Raw genomic sequence first — 24,146 nt, forward strand, 5'->3', positions numbered from 1 at the left:
TGAACATGGTTAAAAATATATCTGTAATAAAAACTGTGGAACAAGGAACATTTAAGTGATTAAAATGTGTGACATTGAAACAGATTGGTTTTGTTGATGATAAATACACTGCTTATTGTGTATTTAAACACATTCAGTTTATTAGTGCTATTACAGAATCTGACCTGTGTCATTTATGTATAACTGACACATATGAATCACATTAAGTAAAAACTGTGTAATAAAAATGGATGGAATTTTTTTATATTCGATTCAAATACATAAATCTTAAAATGAGTCCTAAATATTTTTTTGAGTGTATTTCCATGAGTATATGTATCTACTTAACCATATTTTGTGGACAAATTTGTACCCAGAGGTGAGCTAAACCTCACAAAACCTGCTTTTGGGGACATCCTGATTTGTAAAAACAGCATTAAAAAAATAAAGTAAATCATTTTTTTTATTGTAAAAATGCAGAAAGTTTTCGGTTAGGGTTAGATTACAGTATTTATAACTAGCTGCTTATAAAAACAGCTTTTAGATAGCTGTGCAAACGTGTGTTAAAGCTCACAGCAAACACAGATGAAACCCGCTGCTCTTCAGCTGGAATGTGTGATTGAGTTATTCCAGATCTGCTCAGACTTGCTGAATATATTTACTAAATATGAAAGTATGCTGCCGTCTGTGTCTCTGAGGGTCTAAAACACACATTTGTGTTTCACACCCCGCGGACACATGATGCTGGAGGCTCTCTGGAGAGATTTCAAGACAAACACTTCATGTTTCTGATTTAAGGCAAGACACTACAGGCCAAACTATTGTTTTTTCATGTAATGGTGAATTTTGAGATTTTGCTTCTTTAACAGTGGACAGAAAACATCCAAAATACACATTTAAGTGTTTATTTTATTGCACTTTATCCATTTGCGTCTGTAGATTTCAATTACGATACATATCTTTAAAGAGTTTGTCCTCCACTTCAGCTGCAGTTATAAATACCAAAATTTACAGATTTATTCCTGTGTACCCAGCGAGCAAAAAGTCGTCTAGAAGACGTCTAGAAGACGTCATTCTTAGACATCCAGAAGACGTCCTCACAGGAGCCAGAATGAAAGTTTTTTTGACGTCTTTTCTGGACATTGTATAGACGTAAATTAAAGACGTGCTAAAGACGTCATTCTTAGACATCCAGAAGACGTCCTCACAGGAGCCAGAATAAAAGTTTTTTTGACGTCTTTTCTGGACATTGTATAGACGTAAATTAAAGACGTGCTACAGACGTCATTCTTAGACATCCAGAAGACGTCCTTACAGGAGCCAGAATGAAAGTTTTTTTGACGTCTTTTCTGGACATTGTATAGACGTAAATTAAAGACGTGCTACAGACGTCATTCTTAGACATCCAGAAGACGTCCTCACAGGAGCCAGAATGAAAGTTTTTTTTACGTCTTTTCTGGACATTGTATAGACGTAAATTAAAGGCGTGCTACAGACGTCATTCTTAGACATCCAGAAGACGTCCTCACAGGAGCCAGAATGAAAGTTTTTTTTACGTCTTTTCTGGACATTGTATAGACGTAAATTAAAGACGTGCTACAGACGTAATTGTTAGACATCTAAAGGCAGCCAGAATAAAAGTTGTATTAGACGTGTTTTCTGTAGTAGAAATGTCAAAGACTGTTAAAGACCCATACTGACATGGAAATCCCATATGTGCATTTTGCAAGGATCCAACTTTAAAAAATATTTACTTACAAATATTTACAAAACAGTGGCAGTGAGTGAGCTAGTTCTCACTGAGAAAAACCCAGTTACTCATTGTTAATGGTTGTCGTGTCATGAAACTACAGACACACAGACCATAGACCTAAATAAGATTTTAAAGAATATTGATAATATTGAATATTCATTTGAATAACTGTGTAGTGTATATACTTGCATTTGTATATCTTAACAATATAACTGTAATAAACTGCTTACCATTTTCCTGTAAACCAAACTAATCACTCCAAGAAATCAACTGCTTACCATTTTCCTGTAAACCAAACTAATCACTCCAAGAAATCAACTATTTAAATCTCAAAATATATTTTTATTACCATTTTGTTCTGCTGGACCAATACTTAACAGCCGGAAGAGTAAAGTATAAATTAACACAATAAAACTTAAAAGCCAGAACAGTAAAGTTGTAAATTAACACAATTTCCCTTTAAATAATCTATAAAATGTTGTTAAAACAATATAACATAACAATTAACAAAATATGGCTGCTATAAGGTTCACAAGCTTCATTTATAGCAGCAAGCAGTTCCAGATGATCGGCTACAGACTTTCTTTGGGCCTCTGTTGCAGCTGGGTCCCATTTCATGACAGCAGCTACAATCAAAGCAAAAAAATCCACATGTAAAATAAATAAATACAAATGCCACTGTTGTGGTTTAGCTTATAGCAGAGATACATAGTTGAAAATTTGAGTACTCGAATCAATTAAATGAAATAAATCACAAATCAAGTAAAATTACATCAAGCCTGATAATAAGGCATTCCACACACACACACACACACACACACACACACACACACACATATAGGGGCCATTTACAACTTCATGCGATTTTAGTGATCGGATAGCTATATGATCTTGAAAAGACCAGGTGTAAATGCCCTCCGAAACGCATTCGTGACGCATTTGAATCTGATTGCTCAAACCACTTCAGGAGGTGGTCTGGGTCGCATTCCAGAAGAAACTGGACAAGTGTAAATGCATCTGGTTGTTGAAACCACATATGTAAATTTTACTCCTCCCAAAAACGCTCTAAAATAAAGGTGTGAGAGCGTGTTATAGGCTATATGTCATGTTATAGCTAGTTATGACAACGCTACTGCCACATTGCCGCTGACCATCTAACGTTATTCATCAAGCCAATGTGCAAACTATCGCAAATCAAAGTGAAAGTAAGTCCCCGATGCTTAACACACAGTTATCATCATTAAAAGTAAAGAAACGAAATGATCTTACCAGGGCTGTTGCGCTCTCTCCTATTGCGGTCTTTGATTTAGAAATTTTAACGGATGATCAATAAAATGCAGCTCATATCTGTTGCTTTCGGTGACGTGAACGCCATTAAATTTGCATAGCAAGGGAATCGAAGATCGGATTTATATCCGGTTTGCAAAAACATATTTATGTGACCAGGTGTAAATGGAAATGTTGTGATAAAACAGATAGCTATCCGATCTGAGAAAACGCATCAAGTGGCCAGGTTTAAACAGCCCCATATACACACACACACACACACATATTAGGGGTGTAAGTTAACGGTTCACAAAATTCATGGTTCGGTTCAATACGATACACTTGTGTCACGGTTCGGTACGTTTTCGATACAGGAAAAAGAAAGAAATGCCAGAGAAATTTCCTTGATTTAATATTTTTAACTTTTTTTTTTTGTATTAAACCTAACATCATAAAGTATGATTTTTTTTTTACTTTGAGGAATGATGAAGCTATAATTGACTCTTAGAAGCATGTAAAACAGCTCCTTGAAAAAAATGAAATGTAATATTGTAGTTATAAACAACGGTTTATTTTAGTTCAGATTAACATTTGAGGGCAGTAATTTTATTCATGTCAAAATAAAACCAACGTAATGTTACTTGAAAGCATTATAGCCTACTATTCCTGCCAAACTTCCATGGTTACAGTTAGTGTTACTACAGTAAATCCATGGTGAATGTTGCTGATCTGTGGACACTGGATTGTTCATTCATGGCACAATGTTTCCACGTCAGCGCTGTTTGATCCGTTATTAACAGAGAAATATGAATGCTTCTCACTAGATCTCGCAGCGATGTTATTACTTCAGTGGGGATCTCTTAGAGCCGTGTACTGATAAACTGATAAACGGCCCGTGAAGCACATAATAACAGGACCTGCTTTCTGGTCAGTTAGCCTACAGTACCTGCTTTTTTTGTGGAAACCAAATCTTTTGATTGTGAGAGAGCCATGTGTTAAAAGTCAGATGGCACTTAAGCTACTTTATGATTTGCCCTATGTCTGAACAAAAGAAATAAAAGTTAACTATCTATACCATATTGAATTGCATAGTATCATATTTTTGCAATGCGTTGAATCGAAATCGAATCGCACCGGATCGTAATAATAGTGAATCATATTGCATTGCATCGGTAGCTGGCAGCTGCTTATATGTATCATTAATGTATTGTATCGTTGGCTATGCATCGAGATGCGTATCGTATCGGCCTCAGTTATGGAGATGCACATCCCTAATACCTACATAGGAAAAGTAACTACATTTACATACTGTGAATCGTTTTTATTTATTTATCGAGAATCGTTTTTGCATCGAAAATCGCAATTGTACCGAATTATGACATTTTCTTAATCTTACACCCCTAATATAAACACATACATATAGTACTTTGGAGACCAATTGTGTTGAAATAACATTGAGACAAAGGAGGTAGAGGACGAATACTCACTTCTCTTGGTAGCTGTTCTGATGAATGACGGATCCTGGCCACAGAAAGATAAAAGAGAGAGGTAAAAGGGGGGAATTAATTAGCATGGGTCACATTTCATTCGTTTTGTCTGGTATCTAAAACTTATGTCTGATAGAAAAATGTGCATCACCAAAAGAAGGAACATGTAGATTAACACAGTGGATCTGTCCAAACGGTAATCGTTTTAATAACGTTGTCGTCTGTACAAAGAAAAAACTCTTCCGTTTTTAGTACATTGTTGATGTGTAAAAGTTCCTTAAGTTTGTGTGTTCTTGACGTCTTTTCTTTTAACCCTGCAGGTAGGGTTAACGCATCTATTAATAAAAGTTTTACCTATGGAACTTCGGTATGATGAAAATGTGTGTAATATAGCAAACCTAAACAAACAACTCAATTATTCTATGTTAAATGGAACTCTTCCACCATATCTAGTTTTAAAATGAATCACAGGAACTTGCCATCCTAGGTCACATTACCATAAATATAATATAAAATTACTATAAGATAAAATTACTTCAGTTAATTTACCATCGCATGCATGTCCCCCTTTGCTAACCCTTTTGTGGAAGGGCTCTTTGTGAAGGGATTTAGATGTTTGCTTGGAACACCCCTTTAATTGTACATTTATTAAATCACATGTAAGGTTTATAAATAATACTAGGTAAAGGAGAGCAAACTGATTCCCCCTTCATTTTATCTACCTTATGCCGACCGAAAGGTATATGATTTTCTTTCTTCGGATGAAAACACATATTTTAGAAAAAATAAACTAGACTTTTAGAAATATTATCCATCTCTTGTGTTTGTGTGTCAAATAATGCAAGTGAATAGACACCAAAATGCTGAAGGTCGAAAAAGTCCAAGAGCATTGTAAAGCTCACATGATAAGTGCAGAAAACATCTTGTGTGAACAACACAGCAAGCTGTGAGTAGGCTGTATGAAGTTTCTGGCGTATGCACTTGCATTATATTGGCTTACAATAATGGATAATTTTTCAAAAAATCTTTGTGGAAAGAAAGTCAGATATACATCTGGATTGGCACGAGAGAAGAAAAAAATAGATCATTTTTTAATTTCGGAGTGCATTGTGCCTTTAAAATTGACTGTGGATTTAGATACTGGGTAACACTTTATTTCGATAGTCCACTTTAGACATTCTACTAACTATAAGTAACTTTGCAACTACATGTCAACTATCTGTCATTAGAGTATTAGTAGACTGTCTGCTTAATATTTGCTAACACTCTGTTTTGTTGGTCCCCCAACAGACATTCTACTGACTATAAGTTACTTGGCAACTACAAGTCAACTTATTCTCCTAACCCGAATCCTAACATCTAAACTTAACTTACCAGTCTATTGACTGTCTACTACAGCCTACTAATACTCTAATGAGAGTTAGTTGACATGTTAGTGAAAGTGGACTATCGAAATAAAGTGTAACCAGATACTGTAGTGGATACTTACTAGTGATGGACTTGTTTCTCTGTTGGTGCCTATTCTGCTCCAATGTCCAATGCTTGATCTAATTTTTTTTTTTTTAAAAGTGTGTTAATAGGATTATTGACCGGGTAACATAGGACCATTTTTTAATGTTCTATAAGTGTTATATAAATCTGGAGAACCCTTACTAAAAATTAACAATGTTTTGCGACACTAACCAAATGGTAATAAATTATTGTAATACGTAAAATAGGAAAGAGGCCGCACTATGCATAAACTTTTATTTGCAAAAACAGGTTTCAGCGCGTGCCTTCATCAGTTTGCACGCGCCGAAACGCATTTTTGCAAATAAAAGTTTATGCATAGTGCGGCCTCTTTCCTATTTTACGTATTACAATTATCCAGGCCAGCACTCTAAAAGTTTATTAATATATGCAGTGAAGCCTGCTCCTATACTCACTTAATAAATTATTGTAATCAATCCACCATAAAAACATGGTTTCTACACTATAATAAAAAAAATTGGTTAATTTAGCAAATGTCCTTAAAGGATTAGTTCACCTCAAATTGTGTCATCATTTACTCACCCTCAAGTTGTTTTAAACCTGTATGAATTTCTTTCTTCTGCTGAACACAAAGAAATTTATTTTGAAGAATGTCGGTAAACAGACAGACTTGGGTCCCATTGACTTCCGTAGTAGGAAAAAAAAATACTATGGAAGTCAATGGGACCCAAGTTACAGACATTCTTCAAAATATCTTTCTTTGTGTTCAGCAGAAGAAAGAAATTCATACAGGTTTGAAACAACTTGAGGGTGAGTAAATGATGACACAATTTTCAACTTTGAGGTGAACTAATAGAACAGCTCATCCAAAAAAAAAAAAAAAAAAAGAGTTATCTCATTATGTAGCTTACTCACCCATATGTTGAAATTGTATGAGTTTCTTATGTAGAACCATAATTAAGATATCTTGAAAAATGCCTTTTATTTTTGTCATACAATGAATACAGTTGTTTTATTCCCAAAATTCTTGTGTTTCACAAAAGTAAGTTATACAGGTTTGAAAATACTTTCATTTTGAAAGACATTTATTTTTGGGTCAGCTAGGCCTGTAAACTCAAGAAGATAAAGCTTGTGTGTTCAGTGCATTTGAGCAGATTCACATGTTCTGCCTCTATTTCACGTGTATTTTATGACAATACTCACCGCATCTGAACATCGTGTGGCTGGATAATATTTATTCCCAAAATGCCTGGATCATGAAGGAAACACACACACACACATCAATATTAGTTATTGGTTTTACTTACTAACGGAGACATTTGCAAAAGCTTGCAAAATTGACTCACCAGCTCCAAAACATATTATTAAGACTCGTTAATTTAACTGATCGGTTAGCCATCCCGCGATCAACGATTCAAAAGCCTAGTTTGCAGATTCTGTGACAGTTCCTTTCTGTCTAAAGATAAGTTACAATATTCTCAGTTCACTCGTTGTAAAGCTCCCATGCTGAGTTTTATTTTTTATCATAAACTAATAAGTATAAGTTAGACAAGTTACACATGCTATCATCACATAACATAAATACATTGGAATACCGTATGCACTAATAATATTGCGCTAATCGCGTTTAGATTCTCAATTTAATACACTAAGTTATATCTTGATGTAGCAGAATTTGTATAAAATAAAGTTTTACCTTCCGTAGATTGCAATATGTCCGTTGTTAAAATTCTTTGTCCATATCCCTTGTTTGTTCTTCATTTACATCCAGCAACACCCAGCAACTCGCTCAAAATAAACATTTAGCAGTCCGATGTAAAATAATCCATGTTTTAAACGACGTAAAACCCACAGAATAGGCTAATATTGAAGATCCCGCGCAGCAGCAAAGCAAACACCGACTCACTCAACTGACGTTTATTCAAACTTGACTCGTAAAGGCGCGCTTAGTTGTCATTGGCTAGATTCCTGGATGACAGTCAGAATAAACAGAGAATAACCAATCATGCTCGAAACAGCTAGGAGAGACAGCCAATAGTGTGGCAACATTGCAATTACAGGAAAATATGAACATATATATATATATATATATATATATATATATATATATAATATATAATGTGCTATTTATTTGGTTGTATTTGTAGACTGGCTGTTATATTTAATCAATTGGTTAAATTGTTTTTTCATTGCAGTACATGATTAAAAATTAAACATTAAATAAAAGATTAAAAATACTGTAAGAACTTACAGTAACTGACCATATATAATATTTATTTACCACTGTTCTGATAAAGCGCAATTTAATAGAGCAAACAGTATATTAAACAGAGCAAACACTGCATATATTCATATACAATTCTGTATGTAGATCTATATGAAAATCTAATGAATTGGTATCATGGTGGTGACAGTTACATTCATGTGACCCATAATGACCCTTTTACACTTTCACAAATTCTTGACCTTTCCTTTAGAAACACTCTTATGCCTAATAATGTCAACATCCTTTTTCACCCTGTGTGGCACTGGTACACAACCTGTTGGTTTAGGGTTAATCCTCTGTTTGGTAACATTGGCATAATTATATACAAGTTACAACATAATACCCTGGGTTTCACACTTCACAGGCAAGACTTAAGCCTGTAGTCCCAAACTAAAATGCATGTTTGAGCTGTATTACCTGAAAGCAACTTGTACTGACATATCTTATGGCAGTGCCATTGTTTGGTCTCAAGATGCACACCAGTAATGTTTTTTTTTTTTCTAAGGCACATTTTTAAAAGCTATAATGAAATACCCAAATTGAACTAAGGACAAATCCTGGCTTTATCTAAACCCTGTCTGTGAAACCGGGTCTGGGTTAGAAATTAAGGGTTAAGGTTAACCCTAACCCTAACCTTAAGACTTGTCTACAGACGTTTATTTAACAGCATGGTATTAACTGCAGTGGTTAGGCCTTTAGCATTGATAAAGGACAAAAATCTTCTCACTGTGACAGTCTGTTTAGTAAAGATTGTTTGTATGGATTGTCCCTAAACTAGAGCTATTGATGCATTCAAGACATACCTGTATCATAAAGATCGTATTTACAAATTGAACACACATGAACGCCGCCACAATGATGAAAATATGAGTAGGAAGCTTGGGATTTTATTTAAGCCCGATCTTGAAGAGTTATGAGTGTGTCAGTGAGAAACATGTAATACCACAATACTTTGGTATTTAGCAGTTACATTGTCAGGCTTTTCTATTTACGATGAAGTAAGCTAATGCCTGCACAAAATATGACAGTATTATAGTATAACAATATAACATGTAATGATACATTTTACAGTGGCTTCATAAATTAATTTAAAACATAAAAAACAAAACAAATAGTAAAACCTCATGAATACAAACTTCCCAGGAGGACTTAAAAGCACCATGTGTCATGTGTGCATCATGAACCCTGTTGGTGTCTGACCAGCAAGATCAATTTAACAGTTAATGATAGAGTCCGTAAATTAACAGTCAGTTAATTAATTTACAGATATTGTTTGTCATTTTGTTCTGAACTAGTTCTGGCTGTCAGTCATTTCTGGATGTCAACGGACGTCCAGATTATAGTCAGTATGAACATCTTTTCTAAACTAGTTCTGGCTGTCAGTGGACGTTTAGATTATAGTCGGATTGGACATCTTTATTCGCGTCATTTATGGACTATTTCTGGATGTCAACGGACGTCCAGATTATAGTCAGTATGAACGTCTTTTCTAAACTAGTTCTGGCTGTCAGTGGACGTTTAGATTATAGTCGGATTGGACATCTTTATTCGCGTCATTTATGGACTATTTCTGGATGTCAACGGACGTCCAGATTATAGTCAGTATGAACATCTTTTCTGAACTAGTTCTGGCTGTCAGTGGACGTTTAGATTATAGTCGGATTGGACATCTTTATTCGCGTCATTTATGGACTATTTCTGGATGTCAACGGACGTCCAGATTATAGTCAGTATGAACGTCTTTTCTGAACTAGTTCTGGCTGTCAGTGGACGTTTAGATTATAGTCGGATTGGACATCTTTATTCGCGTCATTTATGGACTATTTCTGGATGTCAACGGACGTCCAGATTATAGTCAGTATGAACGTCTTTTCTGAACTAGTTCTGGCTGTCAGTGGACGTTTAGATTATGGCCAGATTTGACATCTTTATTCGCGTCATTTATGGACTATTTCTGGATGTCAACGGACGTCCAGATTATAGTCAGTATGAACGTCTTTTCTGAACTAGTTCTGGCTGTCAGTGGACGTTTAGATTATGGCCAGATTTGACATCTTTATTCGCGTCATTTATGGACTGTTTCTGGATGTCAACGGACGTCCAGATTATAGTCAGTATGAACGTCTTTTCTGAACTAGTTCTGGCTGTCAGTGGACGTTTAGATTATGGCCAGATTTGACATCTTTATTCGCGTCATTTATGGACTGTTTCTGGATGTCAACGGACGTCCAGATTATAGTCAGTATGAACGTCTTTTCTGAACTAGTTCTGGCTGTCAGTGGACGTTTAGATTATGGCCAGATTTGACATCTTTATTCGCGTCATTTATGGACTATTTCTGGATGTCAACGGACGTCCAGATTATTCCGTATGAACGTCTTTTCTGAACTAGTTCTGGCTGTCAGTGGACGTTTAGATTATGGCCAGATTTGACATCTTTATTCGCGTCATTTATGGACTATTTCTGGATGTCAACGGACGTCCAGATTATAGTCAGTATGAACGTCTTTTCTGAACTAGTTCTGGCTGTCAGTGGACGTTTAGATTATAGTCGGATTGGACATCTTTATTCACGTCATTTATGGACTATTTCTGGATGTCAACGGACGTCCAGATTATAGTCAGTATGAACATCTTTTCTGAACTAGTTCTGGCTGTCAGTGGACGTTTAGATTATAGTCGGATTGGACATCTTTATTCGCGTCATTTATGGACTATTTCTGGATGTCAACGGACGTCCAGATTATAGTCAGTATGAACATCTTTTCTGAACTAGTTCTGGCTGTCAGTGGACGTTTAGATTATAGTCGGATTGGACATCTTTATTCGCGTCATTTATGGACTATTTCTGGATGTCAACGGACGTCCAGATTATAGTCAGTATGAACGTCTTTTCTGAACTAGTTCTGGCTGTCAGTGGACGTTTAGATTATGGCCAGATTTGACATCTTTATTCGCGTCATTTATGGACTATTTCTGGATGTCAACGGACGTCCAGATTATAGTCAGTATGAACGTCTTTTCTGAACTAGTTCTGGCTGTCAGTGGACGTTTAGATTATGGCCAGATTTGACATCTTTATTCGCGTCATTTATGGACTGTTTCTGGATGTCAACGGACGTCCAGATTATAGTCAGTATGAACGTCTTTTCTGAACTAGTTCTGGCTGTCAGTGGACGTTTAGATTATGGCCAGATTTGACATCTTTATTCGCGTCATTTATGGACTATTTCTGGATGTCAACGGACGTCCAGATTATAGTCAGTATGAACGTCTTTTCTGAACTAGTTCTGGCTGTCAGTGGACGTTTAGATTATGGCCAGATTTGACATCTTTATTCGCGTCATTTATGGACTGTTTCTGGATGTCAACGGACGTCCAGATTATAGTCAGTATGAACGTCTTTTCTGAACTAGTTCTGGCTGTCAGTGGACGTTTAGATTATGGCCAGATTTGACATCTTTATTCGCGTCATTTATGGACTGTTTCTGGATGTCAACGGACGTCCAGATTATAGTCAGTATGAACGTCTTTTCTGAACTAGTTCTGGCTGTCAGTGGACGTTTAGATTATGGCCAGATTTGACATCTTTATTCGCGTCATTTATGGACTATTTCTGGATGTCAACGGACGTCCAGATTATTCCGTATGAACGTCTTTTCTGAACTAGTTCTGGCTGTCAGTGGACGTTTAGATTATGGCCAGATTTGACATCTTTATTCGCGTCATTTATGGACTATTTCTGGATGTCAACGGACGTCCAGTTTATAGTCAGTATGAACGTCTTTTCTGAACTAGTTCTGGCTGTCAGTGGACGTTTAGATTATGGCCGGATTGGACATCTTTATTCACGTCATTTATGGACTGTTTCTGGATGTCAACGGACGTCCAGATTATAGTCAGTATGAACGTCTTTTCTGAACTAGTTCTGGCTGTCAGTGGACGTTTAGATTATGGCCGGATTGGACATCTTTATTCACGTCATTTATGGACTGTTTCTGGATGTCAACGGACGTCCAGATTATAGCCAGTATGAACATCTTTTCTGAACTAGTTCTGGCTGTCAGTAGACGTTTAGATTATGGCCAGATTGAACATAATTTCTCAGTGTCATTAATCGACTAATTCTGGCTGTCAATGGACGTTCAGATCATGGCCTGGACGGACGGACTTGATATCAACCTGTTTTGTACGTCCACAGACGTCGCTTGCTCAGTGGGTATATTCTGAAGGTTTTTACTGAAGGGTTTGTTCATATATCACTCACACTTATTTTTTATAATATTTTATTCCTTAAAATAGTTTTTTTTTTGGCTGGATATATTCAAAATCCCCTCTGTAAAAACCGTTAACTCTAATATGTCAACAAAATCAATAAAGCTTTATCTAATGTTCAGATTTATGTATGTAAATTAGTGCGGATTTAATTAGAATATTTAACATTCCAGAAAACTTGTAATACAAAACAATTGTACTGTGATTAATCAACTGGGAAAATATGGGGATATCTATTAGTTAGAATTATGATCATATTCACCACTCTTCCCTTGAATGCTCATTTGTAGTGTTTTCCGCCCTGAGTATTCCAGTAGATATCATGTCTGACTTCCAGACCGTTTCCTACTTTCAGCATCATTGCTCATTTCTCAGGTGTTTTAGGCCTCACTGTAAAAACTGCTCATATTTGTCTTGTTGTCCAGTACAAATTTGTAAACATTCTTAAATCAAGGTACATTTACTTGAGAAGCAAATTATGTTTTGTTTTCTGAAAAATATATCAAAATGAAGTGGTTATGATTACAAGAAAAATCTCTGCCAATGGAGTCATAAATATAAGCTTGTTTTTCCACTGAATTACGTTTATTTACCTGAATGCATTGGCAGATATTTTTCTTATTTTAATCATAAACACCTAATTTTATTACATAAATGTGGTGCTCTTCGGTCATTTCTGAAAAAAAAAAAAAAAAACATTTTTTATTTTTTAGTCCATTAGAATGATACGAAACTTGGTAAAGTTTTTGCGCTTGCAATGTGAACACACACAAAAATCATGGACATGTTTCAAAAAAGTTAAACGGTCTTGAATTATTATTATTTTTTTATAACAATAAGCTTAAACTTTACTCTTTAAACTTTTTTTTAACTTCTGCAATAATCAGCCAAGCGTCTTTTTTAAAGTCTGTGCTCCAAAGCATTTGAGATTTATGACAGTTTAAGTCGGAAATTTTATTTTCAGATCTATGCTCAAAAAGTGAATAAATTGATTATAAACTACTGCAGAAATATTATTTAGTACCATAAAATCCCCTAAAAATAGAAAATATTAAATAAAAAACATTATCGAACTAAAATATAGTACATTCATTTCATTGACCAAAGGGTTAAGAATGTTGTTCTGGAAAACAAGACAAAATCAGTTTTTTTGCAGTGCACACTGCGTTTGATCGTTTCTGACGACTTTAATAAACCACATTAAACGCTGGTCTGTTTACACAGCTGTAGTGTGAAATGGCCTTAACTTGTGTGAGTTGTTGTTCATCAGGAGCCAGTGGTGCCACTGAAACAGGACGAGGAACTGGAGGCAGAAGCGCTGAAGGAGTATGAACAGTTTCTGGCTCTGGAGAAGAGCGTTCTGAAGAGCATGGGCCTCCTGACCGAAACCATAGACCAGTCAGACCTGTAACACATTAGAGACATCTTCATCATCATCATCATCACACAGTACAAGAATCTAGAATCTACAGCTGAGTCAGATGTTCTAATAACAAGATTAAACACTAGTGTTAGTAATTAGTTAAGTTCTTTGTTCAATCAGAATGACAAACTAGATGGGTTTTATTGTTCAATGTAAATCATTCAGTGTTGTTCAGTGTAAACTTTCCTTTCAAAGAATCTTAACAGAATGCTAATGGATTGTTATCTAATATCCAAATCTAATAATAATTTGAAATGCATTCTAAAGGATCAAATAAGAATCAGATGAGGTCAGAAATTCTGATTGATTGGTTCCCAAATATTTAAAATATATATATATATACCATTAGCAAAGCATTAGAATCCTTTAGTTTTTAACTACTGTAGCTAAAACAACGTGTGTATTAAAAGCATTAAAACGCAGTTTTCTCAGAAGGGCAGATGGTGTGTTTGATATTGTGACCTTGAAGACTGATTCTTCCTCCGGTTACTCGTCTGAGTTCATCTTTATTTCCCATCAGTGCTGTAATCAAACACGCTCTTAATTCAGCCGCTTCACTTCCGACAGATCATCTAGAGCCGGTTCTCTGGTTACATGCGCACACATTCAGGCACTTCATGTACAGTATTGATCAACTTCAGCTCGACTCGTATCGATTCATGACAGACTCTAAACTTCTTCCTCAAGAACGTTTGAGACAAGAATCACTCTTTTACTGCTAAATATAACTTAATCAACATCACACATTAACCTGACATCACTAGCTTCAAACTAAATCGTTATTGCTAGCACAACACGCTAGTAATTTGCTAGCCTGTTAGCGTGCCATCTGTGCACTTTTTTTTTTTTTTTTTTTCGTGCCTTTTACGAGTTCATCAAAAAACTGTGGTGAGTATCAGTCAACAAACACGGTGAGTCATGTCATCTTCTCCTCTTATTGTCACCTGCACCTTATGTAACATGTATAGCATATCCCCTTTCTGCCAGCACAGGTTTTACATGTGATAAATGCAGGGAGATAGTTAGGCTGGCGGAGAAGATTTCAGAACTAGAGACACGCATCCAAACTTTAATCGAGGATGCAAGGGCTTTAGATACTGCTTTGGATGCGACTAGCTTAGTGAACTCTGTACACTGTTTGGTTCCGGCTGAAGTAGAGCCCATGCAGCAGGGCAATTGGGTGACGGTGAGACGCTATAGTCGCGGGACAAAACACCGGTCTTCCGTTCCGATAACAACATTAAACAGGTTCTCCCCACTCAGTGAAACACCCACTGTGAATCCTGTTGAATGTGCCCTAGTTATTGGTGATTCTATTACACGGAACGTGAAAATAGAGACACTAGCCACCATAGTCACATGTTTGCCGGGAGCCAGAGCGCCTGACATCAAAGCACATTTAAAAGTGCTGGCTAATGCTAATCGTAAATTCTCTAAGATTATTATTCACGCCGGCACTAATGACGTTAGACTCCGCCAGTCGGAGATCACAAAAATTAATATTAAAGAGGTGTGTGAACTCGCAAGTACGATGTCAGGCACTGTAATTTGCTCTGGCCCCCTTCCTGTTCATCTGAGTGATGAGATAGCTAGTAGATTGTATTCACTCAATGGCTGGCTGTCGAGTTGGTGTCTGCAAAATAATCTAGAATTCATAGACAATTGGAAAAAAGGTTTTTGGGGCAGACCTGACCTGTTGAAAAGAGATGGTATTCATACCTCCTGGGATGGTGCTGCTCTTCTCTCTAGTAATATGGCTGTTACAGAGTCCAGTCTCCCTGGTTTACCCATCTCTCAGTCACGAGCACCCTCTCCCGAATTCTAGCGCGGTGCATACTTCCCCATTAGTATGCATCATTTGTGCAGTTATTTCCTTCACCTGTCCTGCATCTGTGCTCATTAGCTCAGCCTTTATATGCCTGGTTCACGGAGTGTTCCTTGCGAAGTATTGCTTCTCTGCGTGTGCATGTCCGATCATTTTATTAGTACCTTGTCTTCCTGTGTTACTGACCCTCGCTTATATCATCTTCTCTGATTGTCTGCAGCCTGCCTCTCGACCCAGTGCCTGATCCCGACCTTGTTTCTCAGCCGCCTGCCTCGACCTCTTGCCTGCCCCTGGATTCTGTTTCTAAGCCGCCTGCCCTCGACTTCCAGCCTGTTCTCACTCTCCTCTCGGCGTGTCCCTCTCAAGAATTCCTAAAGTTTATCTTTACCTGCCATTGTTAATAAAAGTTGTTGCATATGGACCTGCCTACTGACTCGCTATAGAATACTTCGCCGCACGAGGATCCAGCAACTATAATGGCATTATCTGCAGCGATCAACGCTCAAGCCTCGCAGCTGGCCACACATCACCATCAGCTTTCCCGATTAACTTCAATAACGGAGGAACTGGTAAAAGCAGTGCAAGCGTTACGTACCCCATCCTCGGATGCCTCGTCTGAATCGGCTTCTCCGTCTTCCGCGCCCATGTCCGTGCTTCAGACCGCCGCGAGCCTTCGACCCGCACTACCGGAGAAGTTTGATGGGAGTCCAGGAAAATGCAAGGGATTTATCCTTCAATGTTCTCTGTATCTGAGCCAACAGCCTTCACCGCATGTCTCGGACGACAGCAAGATCTCTTTCGTCTCCTCCCTGCTCACCGGCCGCTCGCTGGACTGGATAACGGCCGTATGGAGAACGGATGGTCCCGCATTTCGCACATACGATGAATTCCTTCAGGAATTCCAGGCCGTCTTCAAACACTCCAAAGGAGGAAAGGGAGCGGAGGATCTGCTTCTGGAACTCACGCAAGGACGAACCACAGCCGCTGAGTATGCACTCGAATTTCGTACACTTGCTGCGCAGACTAACTGGTCTGATAGTTCTCTTAAGGTGGTCTTCCGGCGTGGACTGAATCATGAATTACAGGCAGAGCTGGCATGTCGCGATGAACGAAGGAATTTCACCCAGTTCGCTCAGCTCGCCATTCAAATTGATAACCTGATGCGCTCACGCCGCGCTGGCATTCGCGCCACGCCCTCCTCTCGCAGTGTTCCCGTGACACGGTATCACAGTCCCACGCCTATTGATTCAAGTGAACCTATGCAAGTAAACTCTTATCATATCACAGATGAAGAGAGAGAACGTCGCCGATCCCAAAAGCTATGCCTGTACTGCGGAGGGGCTGGTCACTTCCGTCAGAACTGCCCTCATCGGCCAACTAACAGAGATAATGCTGCGGTGAGTCTAACTCTTGATTGTTTAAATTCTAAATCATGTGTAACTGTTCCCGTTGAATTTACTGTCAACGGCGAATCCGTTTCCATATCAGCTCTGTTGGATTCAGGCGCTGCTGGGAACTTTATGTCGCGAGAATTTGCTGAACTTCAAAGGATTTCTCTAATTCCTTGCATTTCTCCCCTTTCTGTTTAGGCTGTTGATGGTAGACCGCTGGGCACCGGTCGCATCACTCATCTCTCTCAGGAGATACACATGCGCACTGGGCTGCTGCACAGAGAATTAATTCAGTTCTACATTTTTCAAACTCCTCACATTCCTGTCATTTTGGGGTTGCCATGGCTCCGCAAGCATGACCCCCTTTTACAATGGACCTCTGGCCAGATCGTCAGCTGGGGAGAGAGCTGTTTCTCCGACTGCCTGTCTACTGTCCAGCCGCTTACTCTACGAAGCATTCAAGAACACCCTGATGACACCGTGTTGAAATGCCTGCCCTCCGTTTACCACGACTTGGCAGAAGCCTTCAGCAAAGCAAAAACCACGAAGTTACCACCTCATCGCTCTTACGACTGCGCCATCGACTTCTTACCTGACGCTACACCGCCTAAGGGGCGTGTCTTTCCTCTGTCCCAGCCTGAGACCGAAGCCATGCGGAAATATATCGAGGAAGAACTCGCCAAAGGTTTCATCCGTCCTTCCACGTCTCCTGCATCCGCCGGCTTTTTTTTCATCCAGAAAAAGGATGGAGGACTCCGTCCATGTATTGACTACAGAGCGCTCAATGATTGTACCGTCAAGTTTCGCTATCCACTACCCCTGGTACCAGCTGCCCTGGAACTGCTCCGCAAAGCCAGATATTACACCAAGCTGGATCTGCGAAGTGCTTACACTCTGGTCCGTATCCGGGAAGGGGATGAGTGGAAGACTGCCTTTTCTACGTGTACTGGGCACTACGAATATCTGGTCATGCCTTTTGGGCTTTCCAACAGTCCAGCAGTGTTTCAGTCATTCATTAATGATGTGTTCCGTGACATGCTCCATCGCCACGTGATCGTCTACATTGACGACATCCTGATCTACTCTGATACCCTAGAAGACCATGTCCAGCATGTCCGAGCGGTGCTCCAGAGGCTCCTCCAATACCAGCTCTACGCAAAGATCAAGAAGTGCGACTTCCACCAGACCTCTACCTCGTTCTTGGGCTACATCATTAGTCCGGGAGGCGTGACCATGGATGAGGGCAAGGTAAAGGCAGTGGTGGAATGGCCCAGACCTACTACGCTGAAAGAGCTGCAGCGCTTCCTTGGGTTCGCAAACTTTTACCGCCGCTTCATCAGAGGATTCAGTACAGTGGCGGAGCCCCTGACGGCTCTGGTTCGCAAAGGCACTTCTCGTCTTCCCTGGAGTGAAGAGGCCACTAAAGCCTTCAGCCGTCTCAAACAGGCTTTTACTTCAGCTCCCATCCTGCGTCATCCAGATCCAGAGTTACCTTTTGTCGTCGAGGTGGATGCTTCTAGTACCGGCCTGGGTGCAGTACTGTCTCAACGCCAAGGATCACCTCCCAAGTTGTACCCCTGTGCGTATTATTCCAGGAAGCTCAGTTCTGCGGAGAGGAATTATGATGTGGGTGATCGTGAATTACTGGCCATGAAGGCAGCTTTCGAGGAATGGAGGCATTGGCTAGAAGGTTCCACACATCCTTTCATCGTCCTTACTGATCACAAGAACTTGGAGTACCTTCGCACGGCAAAGAGACTGAACCCCCGTCAGGCCAGGTGGTCCTTGTTCTTCTCACGCTTCCAGTTCACAGTTACCTTTTGCCCAGGCTCCAAGAATACCAAGGCGGATTCATTATCTCGTCAGTTTGATTCAGAATCTACCATCAAAAATCCAGAAACCATCCTTAGTCCAGATTTAGTCATCGGGCCTGTACAGTGGGATATCGAAACCGAACTCGAATTGGCCAACGTTGACACCGAGATCCCTCTGGAATGTCCCCCAGGAAAACTCTATGTACCTGAGGCCCTCCGTGAAAAGGTGCTACAGCATGTTCATGCCCTGCCCAGCTCTGGGCATCCAGGTATTACTGCTACTATCCATCTTCTTCAGAATCGCTTCTGGTGGTCCACTCTGTCCCAGGATGCCAGCCGGTTTGTTCAGCAGTGCCAGACCTGCAATATTCAGAAATCTTCCCGTCTCATGCCCGCCGGTTTGCTTCAGCCACTGCCCTTGCCACAGCGACCCTGGTCTCATATCGCCATCGATTTTATTACAGATCTGCCACCATCAGACGGACACACTATTATCCTCACCGTCATCGACCGCTTCTCCAAGGCCTGCCGCCTCATACCCCTCAGTAAACTTCCCACGCCCCTACAGACCGCTGAACATCTTTGTAATCTGGTGTTCCGATTTTATGGTTTGCCCGAAGACATCGTCTCGGACAGAGGTCCTCAGTTCACATCCCGTGTTTGGACTGCCTTCTTTCAGATGCTCCAAGTCAACGTGAGTCTCACCTCCGGCTACCATCCTCAGGCCAACGGGGAGGTCGAACATCTCAACCAAGAGATTTCCCGCTCCCTCCGGTCCTATTGTCAACTCCATCAGAAGGACTGGAGTCGGTACCTGATGTGGGCTGAATACGCACAAAATTCCATCCGGAAGCAATCCACGGGCTTGACTCCATTCCAGTGTGTCCTCGGTTTTCAGCCACCCCTGTTTCCTTGGTCCGGTGAGCCTACCAACGTCCCCGCCGTGAATGACTGGCTTAATCGAAGCGAGGAGACCTGGAATCTAGAACACACACATCTCCAACGAGCTGTCAATCGTGGCAAAAGGCTGGCTGACCGTCATCGCCGTCCCAACCCAGAATATCAGCCAGGTCAATGGGTATGGTTATCCACTCGCAATCTCCGTCTCCACCTCCCTTGCAAAAAACTCAGTCCGAGATTCATGGGTCCTTACAAGATTTTACGTCAGATAACTCCTGTGTCCTTCCGTCTTGCTCTGCCCAGGCATCTACGCATATCTCCCACGTTCCACATGTCGCTGCTCAAACCTGCCGCGCCGCCCTCTGAGGAGAGGGGAAATTCTTCCGGACAGTCACCTCAAGCCATCATTGTGGAGGGTGAGGAAGCCTACCGTGTTCATCAACTACTGGATTCAAGACGCCAAGGGGGTCAACTGCAGTATCTGGTTGACTGGGAGGGTTTCAGTCCAGAAGAACGGTCTTGGGTCAACTCTAGGGACATTCTAGATCCTCTGCTCACGCAAGAATTTCACTGTAATCACCCTGACAAGCTTGCACCCCGTGCTCGTGGCAGACCACGCCGCCGTCAGCATCCTCGCGCCGGGAGTCGCTCGCAGGGGGGGGGCTCTGTTACAGAGTCCAGTCTCCCTGGTTTACCCATCTCTCAGTCACGAGCACCCTCTCCCGAATTCTAGCGCAGTGCATACTTCCCCATTAGTATGCATCATTTGTGCAGTTATTGCCTTCACCTGTCCTGCATCGGTGCTCATTAGCTCAGCCTTTATATGCCTGGTTCACGGAGTGTTCCTTGCGAAGTATTGCTTCTCTGCGTGTGCATGTCCGAGCATTTTATTAGTACCTTGTCTTCCTGTGTTACTGACCCTCGCTTATATCATCTTCTCTGATTGTCTGCAGCCTGCCTCTCGACCCAGTGCCTGATCCCGACCTTGTTTCTCAGCCGCCTGCCTCGACCTCTTGCCTGCCCCTGGATTCTGTTTCTAAGCCGCCTGCCCTCGACTTCCAGCCTGTTCTCACTCTCCTCTCGGCGTGTCCCTCTCAAGAATTCCTAAAGTTTATCTTTAGCTGCCATTGTTAATAAAAGTTGTTGCATATGGATCTGCCTACTGACTCGCTACAATGGCACATAGTCTTAGAGCTCAAACATGACAATCTGGGCCTCAGGTCAGGAAGCAGACAGACTGGCTAAACCGACCGTCTGCTAGCGGTTTCACGTCACCAAGGTCAGATAAATCCCATCACATAGAGACTCTTTCACCTAGATATCATCACATAGAGACTGTGTCTGTTCCCCGAATTAGGACATACAAAAAACTCCTTAACCCATTCAAGGGTAAAAATTTAATTGATGTTCAACAAATAAAAAACAGCTATAATACGGATGAACAAATGATAAAGCTCGGGTTGCTGAATATTCGATTCCTTACTTCAAAAGCACTCATTGTTAATGATATGATTACAGATTATAACCTAGATGTGCTGTGTCTTTTTTTGGCTGTTGACAGTATTGTCTGATTTATGGAGTGATAAAAGATATATTCAAAATCCCCTCTGTAAAAACTGTTAACTCTAATATGTCAACAAAATCAATAAAGCTTTATCTAATGTTCAGATTTATGTATTAAATTAGTGCGGATTTAATTAGAATATTTAACATTCCAGAAAACTTGTAATACAAAACAATTGTACTGTGATTAATAAACTGGGAAAATATGGGGATATCTATTAGTTAGAATTATGATCATATTCACCACTCTTCCCTTGAATGCTCATTTGTAGTGTTTTCCGTCCTGAGTATTCCAGTAGATATCATGTCTGACTTCCAGACCGTTTCCTACTTTCAGCATCATTGCTCATTTCTCAGGTGTTTTAGGCCTCACTGTAAAAACTGCTCATATTTGTCTTGTTGTCCAGTACAAATTTGTAAACATTCTTAAATCAAGGTACATTTACTTGAAAAGCAAATTATGTTTTGTTTTCTGAAAAATATATCAAAATGAAGTGGTAATGATTACAAGAAAAATCTCTGCCAATGGAGTCATAAATATAAGCTTGTTTTTCCACTGAATTACGTTTATTTACCTGAACGCATTGGCAGATATTTTTCTTATTTTAATCATAAACACCTAATTTTATTACATAAATGTGGTGCTCTTCAGTCATTTCTGAAAAAAAAAAATTACATTTGTTTTTTTTTTGTTTTTTTTTACTCCATTGGAATGTTATAAGAAACTTAAGGTTTTTGCACACACACATACACACACACACACACACACACACACACACACACACAAATCATAAACGGTCCTGAATTATTATTCTTTTTTTATAACAATAAGCTTAAACTTAACACTTTTTAAAAAACTTTTTTTTTCACTTCTGCAATAATCAGCCAATCTTCTTTTTTAAAGTCTGTGCTCCAAAGCATTGGAGATTTATGACAGTTTAAGTCGGAAATTTTATTTTCAGATCTATGCTCAAAAAGTGAATAAATGGATTATAAACTACTGCAGAAATATAATTTAGTACCATAAAATCCCCTAAAAATAGAAAATATTAAATAAAACATTCATTTCATTGACCAAAGGGTTAAGAATGTTGCTCTGGAAAACAAGACAAAATCAGTTTTTTTTGCAGTGCACACTGCGTTTGATCGTTTCTGGTCTGTTTACACAGCTGTAGTGTGAAATGGCCTTAACTTGTGTGAGTTGTTGTTCATCAGGAGCCAGTGGTGCCACTGAAACAGGACGAGGAACTGGAGGCAGAAGCGCTGAAGGAGTATGAACAGTTTCTGGCTCTGGAGAAGAGCGTTCTGAAGAGCATGGGCCTCCTGACCGAAACCATAGACCAGTCAGACCTGTAACACATTAGAGACATCTTCATCATCATCATCATCATCACACAGTACAAGAATCTAGAATCTACAGCTGAGTCAGATGTTCTAATAACAAGATTAAACACTAGTGTTAGTAATTAGTTAAGTTCTTTGTTCAATCAGAATGACAAACTAGATGGGTTTTATTGTTCAATGTAAATCATTCAGTGTTGTTCAGTGTAAACTTTCCTTTCAAAGAATCTTAACAGAATGCTAATGGATTGTTATCTAATATCCAAATCTAATAATAATTTGAAATGCATTCTAAAGGATCAAATAAGAATCAGATGAGGTCAGAAATTCTGATTGATTGGTTCCCAAATATTTAAAATATATATATATACCATTAGCAAAGCATTAGAATCCTTTAGTTTTTAACTACTGTAGCTAAAACAACGTGTGTATTAAAAGCATTAAAACGCAGTTTCCTCAGAAGGGCAGATGGTGTGTTTGATATTGTGACCTTGAAGACTGATTCTTCCTCCAGTTACTCGTCTGAGTTCATCTTTATTTCGCTCTTAATTCAGCCGCTTCACTTCCGACAGATCATCTAGAGCCGGTTCTCTGGTTACATGCGCACACATTCAGGCACTTCATGTACAGTATTGATCAACTTCAGCTCGACTCGTATCGATTCATGACAGACTCTAAACTTCTTTCTCAAGAACGTTCGAGACAAGAATCACTCCACATGTGATGCAGGTTTGGCCGATGTGACTTTCATAAACGTGCATCTTATGAATTTCAAGTCAACTTTATAAAGTGCATTTCTATAGGTCACTTGTAAGGTTTTGGCGGCCCTAAAGTAACTGATAAATGTACAATTTCATACTGTATACTTTTTTAATTTACCATTTAAAAACATCCCATTGATGAAGAGCAAATTTCTATGTGATTCTATTGTTAATCATTACATATTTGCATAAACTGAACCATTGATAATTGATTATTGATAATAATCATAAATGTGTCTTGAGCATCAAATCATCATATTAGAATGATTTCTGAAGGATCATGTGACACTGAAGACTGGAGTAAATTCAGCTTTGATCAGAGGAATAAATTACACTTTACTATATATTCACATAGAAAACAGCTGATTTACATTGCAATAATATTTAACAATATTACTGGGGGGGTTTTTTGTTTTGTTTTTGGCATTTTCAATCAAATAAATGCAGCCTTGGTGAGCAGAAGAGACTTCTTTTAAACACATTAAAATCTTACCAATCCAAAACTTTGTGCTACAACGCTCACTTTGCATTCCAGTTTTGTAAGCAAATGTTGCAGACAATGAGTCAAGAAAGAGAAACCACAACTGATGATTTCTGACCCATTCCTTACACTGGAAATGAAGGTCAAATCG

General features: G+C 39.3%; 1 protein-coding gene and 1 long non-coding RNA gene across 2 annotated transcripts in view; one reads left to right on the plus strand and one right to left on the minus strand.

The window, feature by feature from the left end:
* Positions 1-13,967, plus strand: part of dnai3 (dynein axonemal intermediate chain 3) — a gene marked incomplete at its 5' end in the record, with an annotated part of 42,846 nt that extends 28,879 nt beyond the window's left edge. Inside the window, one exon of the mRNA XM_084098665.1 lies at positions 13,767-13,967. Coding sequence (XP_083954791.1) covers positions 13,767-13,907 — 141 coding nt within the window. The 3' untranslated portion in view covers positions 13,908-13,967. The remainder of the gene's footprint in view (positions 1-13,766) is intronic.
* LOC311073508 lies at positions 1,923-7,894 on the minus strand. Its single transcript, XR_014604159.1, has 4 exons — positions 7,652-7,894; positions 7,159-7,204; positions 4,486-4,519; positions 1,923-2,358 (listed from the first exon to the last, which is right to left on the minus strand). It is a non-coding gene; the product is annotated as an uncharacterized lncRNA (long non-coding RNA).
* Positions 13,968-24,146: the final 10,179 nt, after the last annotated feature.

This window comes from Abramis brama, assembly GCF_963993115.1.
Source record: "Abramis brama genome assembly, chromosome: 22".
NCBI lineage: Eukaryota > Metazoa > Chordata > Actinopteri > Cypriniformes > Leuciscidae > Abramis > Abramis brama.